This window comes from Ochotona princeps, chromosome 12 (assembly GCF_030435755.1).
Source record: "Ochotona princeps isolate mOchPri1 chromosome 12, mOchPri1.hap1, whole genome shotgun sequence".
Classification (NCBI taxonomy): Eukaryota; Metazoa; Chordata; class Mammalia; order Lagomorpha; family Ochotonidae; genus Ochotona; species Ochotona princeps.
Window position 1 is genome coordinate 68,670,915 of NC_080843.1, and position 12,026 is coordinate 68,682,940.

Genomic DNA, 12,026 nt, shown 5'->3' on the forward strand with positions numbered 1-12,026 from the left:
TTTTATAGGCCAGTTCAACCACTTGCCATATTTAAGCCCTTGCAAAAGTTACTTAATATCTTTTCACCTAGGTTTTTCACCTTATCAGAGGCAACCTGGCATGGTTGGTGGTGCTGCAGGTTAATTCTCTGCCCTGTGGTGCTGTCGTCCCATTTGTTTGCTGGTTCACGTCCTTGCTGCTTCACTTTTTTTTTTTTAAAGATTTATTCATTTTATTACAGCCATATATACACAGAGGAGGAGAGACAGAGAGGAAGATCTTCCGTCCGATGTTTCACTCCCCAAGTGAGCCGCAACGGGCCGGTATGCGCCGATCCGAAGCCGGGAACCAGGAACCTCTTCCGGGTCTCCCACGTGGGTGCAGGGTCCCAATGCATTGGGCCGTCCTCGACTGCTTTCCCAGGCCACAAGCAGGGAGCTGGATGGGAAGTGGAGCTGCCGGGATTAGAACCGGCGCCCATATGGGATCCCGGGGCTTTCAAGGCGAGGACTTTAGCCACTAGGCCACGCCGCCGGGCCCCTGCTTCACTTTTGATACAGCTCCCTGTTTATGCCTGGTACGGCAGCGGAGGAAGGCCTAAGTCCTTGCCACCCTGCACGTATATGGGAGATCCAGAAGCTCCTGGCTCCCAGCTTTGGATCAGCTTTAGGCTTTGCAGCAATTTTAGAAATGAAGTAGCAGATGGAAGACCTCCTGTGTCTGTGTTCCAAAAAATGTGCCTTTTGGCCCGGCGTGGTAGCCTAGTGGCTAAAATCCCAACCTTGCATATGCCAGGATCTTGTATGGGAGCTGATTCATGTTTTGGCCTCCCTGCTTCCCATCCAGCTCTCTGCTTGTGGCCTGGGAAAGCAGTCGAGGAGGCCTTGGGACCCTGCACCTGCATGAGAGACCCGGAAGAGGTTCCTTGGCTGGGCTCCTGGCTTCAGATTGGCTCAGCTCCAGCCCTTGGGGCCACTTGGATTGTGAACCAGTGGACAGAAGATCTTCCTCTCTGTCTCTCTTCCTCTCTGTATATCTTACTTTCTAATAAAAATAAATAAATCTTAAACAAATGAAAATAAATTTAAAAATATGGTAGTTAGCAGGAGCAGTCTGATAGTGTTGTATCAATTTTTTGAAATGAGTTTTCATTGTAGTTGATATTTGGTTTTTAGATTTTAAACTGTTATTTGAAAAGCAGATTTACAGAAGAGAGGCAATGATATCCTCCATCTGCTGGGGCGGTGGGTACAGTGGTCCCAAGTGCTTGGCTCGTCTGCTGCTGCTTCCCCGGGGACTTTAGCAGGGAGTCGCATCCGAAGCAGAGCAGCTGCTCCGCAGGCAAGGCCAACTGAGTACACCCTGGCCTAGCCCCTGTAATTTAGTTTGTTCCTTTGGAGCCTTCTCAGATGTTGATTACAAATAAGCTGTTATAACTTAAATCACTACTCTGAAATTTTGTGAACAAATGAGCGAAAGCTTGTATGTACCAGTTAAAATTTAAGAAACATTAGAATGAAGTTTATATTTTATGTTTGCTTTTTGTGGTGAGCTTCACATTACTATTTATTCATTTGGATGCTGCATTACTAAGTGATAATGAGAAATAATACTCTCATTTCTGTTTACACATCCCCTTACATGTCATCTCTGCTTCTTTTACATAACTACAACTCAGTACATTACTAGGAAAATAAAAACTTACTGTGCTTCTTCTTAAATGATAACTCGTAAGAAATAATTACCTGTTTTCAAACTACTGTTGTTATTTAAGAATAAACTAGTATGAAATACTGATTTCATACAATGGTAAATTCAACAATACAGTGAGTGTATATATTGTTAGGAGAAAATGCTATTACTTATAACATGAATTACAACTTTAATGTTATAATAATCTGAGACATCAGATTCTTGCATCTAAAGAAACTCTAGAACTCAAACTAGTATTATAAAGTATCAAAAGAGTAAAATTCTTCCTTTCCTTAGACCTAGAACAATGTTACATTAATAAGCATTCCAGGAAGCTGTATTAATGTTGAAAATGGTTTTAATAAATAATAAAATTTTTAGCTTTGTAGTAAACTAAATATGTTGTTCTAGAAAATGGTACTCAATGTTGAAATTATTAAAAAATGATAAAAAAGTTTATGTCTTACTGAGTGATATGCTTGTAGTTAGGGATGTTTGAGCTCATGTAGAAAATTGATATCTCAACAATGAGTCTATAATAACCTACCCTGTTTCAGTGGCTAGACATTGTGTGTCTGACCTCCATAATGAAAGTAAATCCAAAACTAAAAATTTTGGTTCACTAAAAAATTCAAGATCATAAAATCTGTATTTTACTTTATGGTGTCGAAATGTAACTTTTTTTTTTATTGAAGTGTGTATTATGAATGATAACCTATAGTATTTCTGATTGTAAAAAGTATTTTTGCCTTGAGTTTCAGGTTGAAAAGAAATTGCAGGTTGAATTAGTTCACTGAGTAGTAAGTTAATTACCTCATCAAATACCTCATCAAGTGGTTTTAGAATGTAAGGGGGATTTTTTTGCTTTTTTTTTTTTTTTTTTTTTTTTTTGCAAATCAGTGATAGTATTTGTTAATAAGCTGAGTTTTACAAAGAGAGAAATTTAGTTTAAAGAAAGAATAGCTTTTCCAGCATGTACCTAGATTTGACTTGATTAGATTTCAGTTAGCCCTGAACTGGCATTGTGGCTTCTACCGCCTGTGGTGCCGCCTTCTTTTTTTTTTTTTTTTTTAAGATTTTTTATTATTGGAAAGCCGGATATACAGAGAGGAGGAGAGACAGAGAGGAAGATCTTCCATCCGATGATTCACTCCCCAAGTGAGCCGCAACAGCTGGTGCTGCGCCGATCTGATGCCGGAAACCAGGAACCTCCTCCAGGTCTCCCACATGGGTGCAGGATCCCAAAGCTTTGGGCCATCCTCAACTGCTTTCCCAGGCCACAAGCAGGGAGTTGGATGGGAAGTGGAGCTGCCAGGATATGAACCGGCGCCCATATGGGATCCCGGGGCTTTCAAGGCGAGGACTTTAGCCGCTAGGCCACGCCGCCGGGCCCGGCTTTGGGTTTGCTTCATATTTTGTAAATAATTTGATGGCATATTTCTTCTTGATGAAGTTTTGTTGTGTTATAGCTTCTTCTATTATAGTATATATTCCTCAGTGACTACTTTTGGCTATCTTTTTTATTTAGTTTTTTTTTTAATTGCAAAGTCAGATATACAGAGAGGAGGAAAGACAGAGAGAGGAAGATCTTCCGTCCTATGATTCACTCCCCAAGTGGCTGCAGTGGCCGGTGCTACTCCAATCCGAAGCCTGGAGTCAGGAACTTCTTTGCTGGTCTCCCATGTGGGTTCATGGTCCCAACGCCTTGGGCTGTCCTTGACTGCTTTCCCAGGCCACAGGCAGGGAGCTGGATGGAAGTGGAGCAGCCGGGATTAGAACCGACGCCCATAGAGGATCCTGGGCGCATTCAAGGCAAGAACCTTAATCATTATGCTATTGTGCCGGGCCCCTTTATTTAGTTTTGATGATATTTTATGTAGTTGATTAGGGAGGGAAGGATTGAAAGTTGGCAGAAGGGGAAAGACAAGGGGAGAAACCACATCCAGCCTCCCAGTTGCCTCAGCTTCCAGGAATGGAATTCTCACCTGATTCCCAGGTTCCCAGATGTGGAGCATGTTCCAGGGTTCTGTTGAAGTGATTTTGACAGTTCTGAAATAATGTCAGTCTCGTTGGTCCAAGGATGAGGAAATCCTTCCACTGGCTGACATAGTGCACCCGAAAGTCTCCATTTGCCCAGAAGTTTGCTGTAAAGCTTTGCTGGGGTAGTTGAGCAATTTGTTCTGCCCTCCTTCTCTGCTATTGTACTAGATGTCCTCCACAGGCTCCAACGGACTGCCAAGTCCTCCATGTGCATTTGGGTATGCTGTCCATTGCACCACTGAGGAGGTCTGGTTCAGACATGCACTCCACTGTCAGGTCACAGATTGTGCCACTCTCCCTGTGGTTGGAGTTCTGAGTCAAGTGGTTCAGTTGGTGGATCCTCAGAGAAACCTCATCTGAGGTGATCCCAGACCTGACTCTTGTGTCCAGCATAGTCTGGCCTTCCAATTGGCCTCGTATGAGAGGGTGAACGTTGCAGCCCAGCCCACCCCACACTCTGTTCAGGATGCACATTCGGGTGCAGCTGCCTTGACCAGTCCAGACTGTTGTGGGTTACCTTTACCTGTGAGTGATGGCAGGCTCCTTGGTCACACCTAGTTTAGTCTAACCAGTGAGGCTAGTATTTCCACAGGCTTTGAACCACACATCCCCCACAGAATCTACCCCTGGGTATGGTTCTCTCTGTACTACTTCATTTCATGGCCCTGCCTAAAATGACCTGTCTGCTGATCCATCATCATGTCAGGTAATAGGATATGGTCCTGCTAGACAAGCCCCGTGCCTTAGCTTTTGCATGGACTGGTGTTTGGTGATTACAAGTACTACACAGTATTTAAAGGAGTTTGGTGTATAAGTCTTATCCATAAAGATCATCTGGTCCCTCTCCCTCCAACCTACTAGGTCTCATTACCCTCGTTAAGCTTTAAAGGAAAAGTTACTCTGTCGTTGGGATTCTTTAGGATTGATTGACATCCCAGAAGTACAGTGGCTTGACATGGAGATACCTAAGCAGCAATTCAGAGCCCAAAACCCCACAGCAGGCCGCCGGGCAGCCAGTAGGCAGAGCCTGGCGCTGAGTGGCGCACTGGCCGCCCAGGGACAGGTCATCGCGTGGACGCAGTCACTGGAGTTGGGGCTCCGAGCAGAGATGATCCCGGCCTGGCACCCGCCAGCAGCTGAGTTTAGAACTTTTGTAAAACCCATATATGCAGAGTTCTTTAAAATTCACTGAAAGCATGTTTTGAATAAAGTATGCGTGTTTTTCAAATGTTTTTGCACTTAAATAAACTTAGATTCTAATTGCATTTTCATTGAACTCTTTTTATATCCTTACACATTTCCATCATACTTGCTTTTCTATATTCTGGATTTCCACTTGTCAGTACTTTCACAAGTACTTTATATTAGTAAATGAAATTTTACTTAATTTTGGATTTTGTTAAGATTGCTTTTTAAAAAGTTTAACAAAATTGCTTTATTAGGTTTAAACTGCTAGTTATCTCAGAATGCCTTTGACAGTTTAACACACGGCAAAACAGTCATACCAAAGTGGTAATTACAGTTCGTTCTCTTTGAGTGTTTTGACTTATAGATTTTACTCAAATTAATCTTTTGTACTAGTAAGTGAAGTGTTTCTTAAAAAGTAGTTTCTGTTTTGAAATATCCAATGTTTGTATTGTTTGCATAACTTTTTAGTTTCAGTTAAGTTCACGAGTACCTTCTGGAACTGGCCATCTGTGTAACACTCTTTGTTGAGATTTTCAAGGACAGCAGTTTCTTATTTAAAAACAATATTTTTTTGAGCATCAATAATGGTTTGCATAGTGAAAAATTCTCATGGCCCTTGTGGAGTAATGCTTGAGTGACTGAAATAAAATTCAAAATTACTTATTATAGTGATATTTGCATATAATTTTAATTTTAGCATGGTGATCTAAAGCTCTTTGTGTTGAATGTGTAAATACATTGTATATAAATATGGTAACAGTCATTTCCTTTCAAAGACTTCAGTGACCCTGGAGGACAAAGTAACTCAAGTGATGGTAACACTTAGATACTCCTTTGCTGGATGTGTGGGCATGTGTCTATGAACTGTGGAATGAAAACGTTAAACTGAATCTTTGGAAGATTTTGTGTAATTTGACTTACTGATTATCCTTTTCAGTGAACAGAGGAACTTGTAGTGCTTAAACTTGAGAGTTCAAAGTTACTTTTCAGTGTTTTGGAGTAAATGGTATTGGAAATTTGCAAATCAAGTAAGGTTGTTTGCCAATTCATTCTTTTCTTTTTGATTTTAGATGGGCAGTGTAAAATCATAAGATCGATAGGTTGATTGTGACAACTATGTTTACTTACAGAGAGAACAGGAAATGAGAATGGGTGATATGGGTCCCCGTGGAGCAATAAACATGGGAGGTAGGGATATGATAAAAAAGGCTTCTGTAACTTCTTTGTAATTCTTTGGGGAATTGTATATGCTGTTTGTGTTGTCTCTTCATGTCAGAAGGAGCTAGAATAACACTTGGAAAGATAAAATCTCTTTTATTTATTACATTAGGCTACAGTGTAATCAGATTAAGATTAAATGGCTAGGATGGAAATTTTGAAGCCTGACAGTGGTTTGGATTTTAACTTAGGCAATCTGCAGAGCAGATGTGGATGTGGCCTGAGCTAGTGTATTCATTGCATACCACTCTGCTGTATGGTAAAAAATAAATGTGGTCATCCATTTGGCTTTTCAGAGTCTAGAGGGTCCTCCAAATTCATTTTTCTGCCTTGAAAATTTGGATAGTTTCTTGTGTTTTAAAATTTCTGTTTTGCACTGTTCCTTTTGTGTACCTTGAAGCTAGCTATTCTTTGGTACCTACTAGAGAATTCACAGAAATGTATAATTTGGAGACTTATGTATGTCATTTGCTCTTGAGTAAGATGTGTCTTGCTAACACATTTAGAGTTGATGCAAAGTTCTTTTAAGATAGTACCTATGAAAACAAGTTTAATATCCGTTGGCTAGTATAGCTAAGGTGTCAGGAAACAAAATTAAGAAAAAAAGTGGAGTATCCTAGGCTTCATTAGATTTCGAACATCAGACTTTGAATAATGAATTACATTTTTATTAAATTGTCCTGTTGAACCTGACATGAAGTTATATAGCTCAAATATGCATCATGTATTGTAGATTACCTTAGCACCAAACAGGACCAACATGGACATCCCTCCAGTAAACTCTTAGAATATGTAGTTTATGAAATGAAATACGTAATGAGAAGAAACGTTTTTCTTGATCCCCTAAAAAAAACTGATGATAGATTTTGGCATTATTAGTCAGATAATCTAGGGTATTGCTGTTTACTTAGAGTATGAACATTTCTATTATATAAAGGTAATACGAAACATGACTATTGTCCACAAAGAAACTTAGTTTTGAGATTTGTACCTGTTTGAAGCACATAATGAAAGGAGTATATAGTTCTAAGTTATGAACAGTAGTTGAGTGTGTAACAGTGATGGTGGCGCAGCATTTATGTCTATTTCCGTAGAAGTTCTGAGAAAATAGTTGGCCTATGTGATTTTAAGGATTGTAAGAGTTTATTGAAAGGTCATTATAATTATTAGCTTGTTAATAGCTCCATAATTTTGGATTGTACAGAAACCCCGTGTTATTTCCTTGAATAGTAAACAGAAGAAATATGAGGTCTTAAATTTCTTATTTTGTTAGGAATTCAATAGAAACAAATTTTTATATTTTATACATTAGGAAATCACATTTACATTTTAGCACTTTGCTCTGCAGTTCATTTCATTTAGTCTTCCTGCAGTCTTGAGTCAATATGAAATTTCATTGACTGTGAGAATATCATAGTGATTTACTGGAGCTAATTTCCACTACCAGTTAAGTTCCTGCTAGGCAGGTGAAGCTGTCATATCACAAAATAATGATGGAATATGGCAGCATATATACTGGCATGTCAACAACATGTGCAGGCACTGTGAAACATAGATCATATGTCTTGATTTTTAGGTAACCACATAATGTTCACATCTCTGAGACCTTAACTTTAGTGTATTTATACTGAATATAAAGCCTGTGTTGGAAATATGACTTTTATTTTGTTTCACTATCCACCTTCATTATAGTCATAATTCACAAAGTGTAACAGTTGTGGCCTATTAAAGAGGGGTGTGGGGATTTATCCTGAACATACTCCATTTGTGTAACGTTGAGAGTAGATGCTTCTTAGTACCACCTTCTCCATTCTTTATTCCTAGACTATTCAAGGTATTGAAAATCCCTGTATTGGAGGAACAGGAATTACCTTGGGTAAACTGTAGATTTTTTAATAGGAAGAATTTTATAAGAAGTTAATTCTTTACTAAGAACATTTTAGTTTCTAGGAAGGATTGTGGTCAAAGAGCACTTCCATATTTCAAAACAGTTCATGGAAAATGAAGTTAAGAGATAAAAGAGAAGTTTTTACAAAAGAATTTTAAATACCTGTATGTTTTTTCATTTCCCATGAATGTTTTGTAGAACCCGCTCTCTTTTCTGATATGCCCTGAGTTCCTATATCTGGCTGTTCCTTGGCCACATAGAGGTCAGCTGTGTGAAGCGCAGTGCAGTAGGCCTGAATGTATGAGCCTAAATGAGCCTCACCTCCTTTTTTATTGTATATTTGAGAGGTTAAATATCAGAGAATTGACCTACTTAATACAGTAGAGGGAAGTTCCTAGATTAGAGCTGTCTTTGTTAAGAAGTTTTAGCAATAAACAAGTACATGTACTCATAGGAAAGTAATTTTATATATATTACCTACATTACATTTTATATTTCAGACCATCATGTCTGTATAATAATTTTGGAAGGTTGCATTAAGTATGAAATTTATACTTTAAAATTGATAAAAATTTATAATTTTGGAAGGTTGTAGTACAAGAAAGTTAGTTACTATGATTTTCATGCATTTGTACAAAGTAGTCTCCCCTCTCCCAGCTTAATTTAATTTACATTCTATTTTTACGCAGAACTTGAACATTAAAGTGGTTTTCAATGTGCTAGTTCTTTGTTGGTTAAACTGGTGAAATTTAGTCATCATTGTTAAGCATTGCTTTAAAGGCAGACTGTCACAAATGATGGTGATGTTTTATAGCTTTCAGTCTTAAATGGCATAAAATAAATGATACTTGCCTTAAGTATATTTGTTTTGTGCATGAAAATGTGAGAGTGTACATACTGATGTGTTGCAGAATAAATAATTGAGTGTCCCGTTAACAAATAAGGAAAATGACTTTGATAGTAGTTTTATTATATAGAATGTGTAAGTATTGCTAAAATTTTGATGTTTACCAAATTAAGATAGGACAGCTCTAAGTATAGATTGTTTTACATAGATGCGTTTAGCCCAGCACCTGCTGGTAACCAAGGTCCTCCTCCAATGATGGGTATGAATATGAACAACAGAGGAACGATACCTGGCCCCCCGATGGGTCCTGGTCCTGCCATGGGACCAGAAGGAGCTACAAATATGGGAACTCCAATGATGCCAGATAATGGAGCAGTGGTAATGTATCATGCACATTATTTTAATTATATTGAATAATATACATTTGTACTCCAAAGATAACTTCACACTTCATTTAGTAAGCTTTTTTCCTTTTGACAGTAGATATCAGCATCCAGTCAATAAAAAATAATTTTCTGAGATTATGTGTTGGCTTGTGAGACATTTTTTAAGTAGTTTAATAGTATTACCTTCCATGACCTATGTTTGTACCTGAGTTATAGGAAATACATGTGTATTAGTTATTTTCAATAATACTAACTTGTAAACAACTTTTATTAGCATTCAGTGTGATACTTTCTATATGTATTCTACTTGTGTAAAAATTGATTTTCAGTGAGCAATTTTAATAAAAACATAATTTGCCACGATTTTATTTCAAATAATTTTACCTGTAATTTGCAAAGTTTAATGAATATTCTAAACTTTAAACATTGCTTTCTTTCTTAGCATTATGAATTCCATTTCTTAGTAGATTTAAGGTAGAAAGGTTGTCCTGACCTGGGAGTGTGAAGGTATCTTTGTGTGAGTTAAATATTTGAAAAAGGCTTTTCAGTGATGGTTTTTATTATACTTGAGTATCAGCAGTTTACTGTCTTTAATCATTTAAAGTCCACCCTATTTACATGAAGCCTGGATATTGGTACAACATTTTTTCGTTTGACTTGTTAATTATCTTAAGACATCAGAAAGGAAAATAATGTGTATTTTGAAAAGGTTTTATTTGGGACTTTCATCACATCTTAAGACATTGAGATGTTCACAGTCAGACTGTGACATAACTGGTGAATGCATTTTTTTGCATCTTCAAATTGGTAATGTCAAATGCAATCTAACAAGAATTTGGAAAAATTTGACTTAGTAGTAGTTGGCTTTTTTTTCTTTTAATATTGTACAGAGACAAGAGGCACTGCATAAAAATTATCATGAACAGGTGACGCATCATGCACTTAACAGTGTATTTATTTTCTAAAATAAAGGCTTTATTTTTATAGTGAAATGTTTGAAATTTTCGAGAAACAAACTACTTTGGCTCGCTTTTTTCCACTATATCATTGTCAGTATTAACAGAAGTATCATTAAGTGTCCCAGTTTTCCATCTTTCCCTCAAGCTTGTAAACTAGTTGAATATTACCCTTGTCCTTTTTTCCGTAACAGTTTACTAGTAAGCGAGTTCTTTGTGCCACCCTTCTCAGCAGTTGTTGTTACGGTGCATCCCTTGGGATTAATGTGTGTGGTTTTTGTCAGATTTTTGAGATATGCATGATTCAGATGCTTAATTGTTCTATTTATGTTACTACTTTGAAATGTCAGTTTTCTCAGACTAATATTGCTGTGAAAACACTTCTTATTTCTGTTGGAAGTATCATTCTTTGTATGTTTGTAGTAGTTAGCGCTTCCTGCTTTAAGAACATTGATTTTTAGCAGATTTTTAGAATGATAACTTTTTAAAACAGTGTGATGCTACTTCCGAGTTTGAGTTGAAAAACATGCTTCCTTGCACAGTTTCATGCACTATAAACATTTGGTCACTGGTGGAGTACTGATTAGGCTTAAGTGGCACTGGGTAATGTCCTAAAGTCAGTTCTGGTTTCATGAAATTGGGGCATAGCTTTAGTGATATCTAAGTCTTCAGATGCTGCCTTTTTTTTTTTAAAAACATAGTTACTAATTAAATTGCTCCTTTCTTCCTTCTATGTGTGATCCTGATTCTGCTGGACTTTCTGCTGAACTTGATGACACCACCACTTGGGATTTTGCCAATTGTTCTTGTCACTTGTATTTGGCGTGTTCCAAATGGACTTCATATTTATTTTGTGGTATTATAGCACAATGATAGATTCCCCCAAGGGCCACCATCTCAGATGGGTTCACCTATGGGGAGTAGAACAGGCTCTGAAACTCCTCAGGCACCACTCAGTGGTGTAGGTCCTGTGAGTGGTGGTCCCGGTGGCTTTGGTAGAGGAAGTCAAGGGGCCAACTTTGAAGGCCCCAATAAGCGTCGTAGATACTAAGCATTCTCTCGTCCCTGGCTGTATTGGAAAAGCAATCCAGTGGTATACCTTTACACCTTTACCTGTTACCTGGAAGAAATGGTTTTATTGTAAAAGTTAGTAGGCTTAACATTTTTGTTTTGTTTTGTAAAACTTGAGGTTTTTGTACTTTTCTTTATTCATATGCTTTGTAGAAAAATGGAAATGATGATGCGCATCATTGTGAATGTTCAAAATGTGTTTGTGACTCTAACAAAATGCAAATATGCCATAGTACTGTGAAATCTATGTAGTTACTCTTAATAAAGAAATCATTTTGCATAATTAAAAATGTTATTAGTGGTGTTCTTATGGTTTTAATAAACTTTGCTGTGTAACCGTAATATTTTAGTTGCTCTAATCTTAGCCATTTCAAAAGTGAAAATGATTCTGCCTTTTTAGTTTGTTTGAGTAACCCTAAACGTTGAAACTTAATAGAAGCTATTGTCAATAATGGGTACATACAGTAGTATATTGGGGGTGGCTGGTGGGCAGTGGGGTTAAATTTGTGTAAACCATTGATGTTCTGTGAAATCAGATTTCGCTGCCTACATTTCATGTAGTTTCTGAATAGTTAATATACTCTTGAGACTTATACTAAGGATATCTTTGTTCTGTTCTGATTTTTCCAAATAAATCTTTTGAATCTTGAACAAGTCTGAAGGCAAATCTCTTGCTTGTAAAATACTATCTAGTTATAGTCTTACCAGCTATCAATTATCACTGTCCAGGTAGTGTTTTCTTCAAAATCAAACAATAATG

At 37.6% G+C, this 12,026-nt stretch overlaps 1 protein-coding gene across 1 annotated transcript in view; it reads left to right on the forward strand.

Moving 5' to 3' along the window:
* Positions 1–11,474, forward strand: part of PSPC1 (paraspeckle component 1) — a 57,777-nt gene extending 46,303 nt beyond the window's left edge. The window contains exons 7-9 of the mRNA XM_058670995.1: positions 6,031–6,088; positions 9,062–9,231; positions 11,061–11,474. Coding sequence (XP_058526978.1) covers positions 6,031–6,088; positions 9,062–9,231; positions 11,061–11,246 — 414 coding nt within the window. The 3' untranslated portion in view covers positions 11,247–11,474. The remainder of the gene's footprint in view (positions 1–6,030; positions 6,089–9,061; positions 9,232–11,060) is intronic.
* The last annotated feature ends 552 nt before the right edge of the window (positions 11,475–12,026 follow it).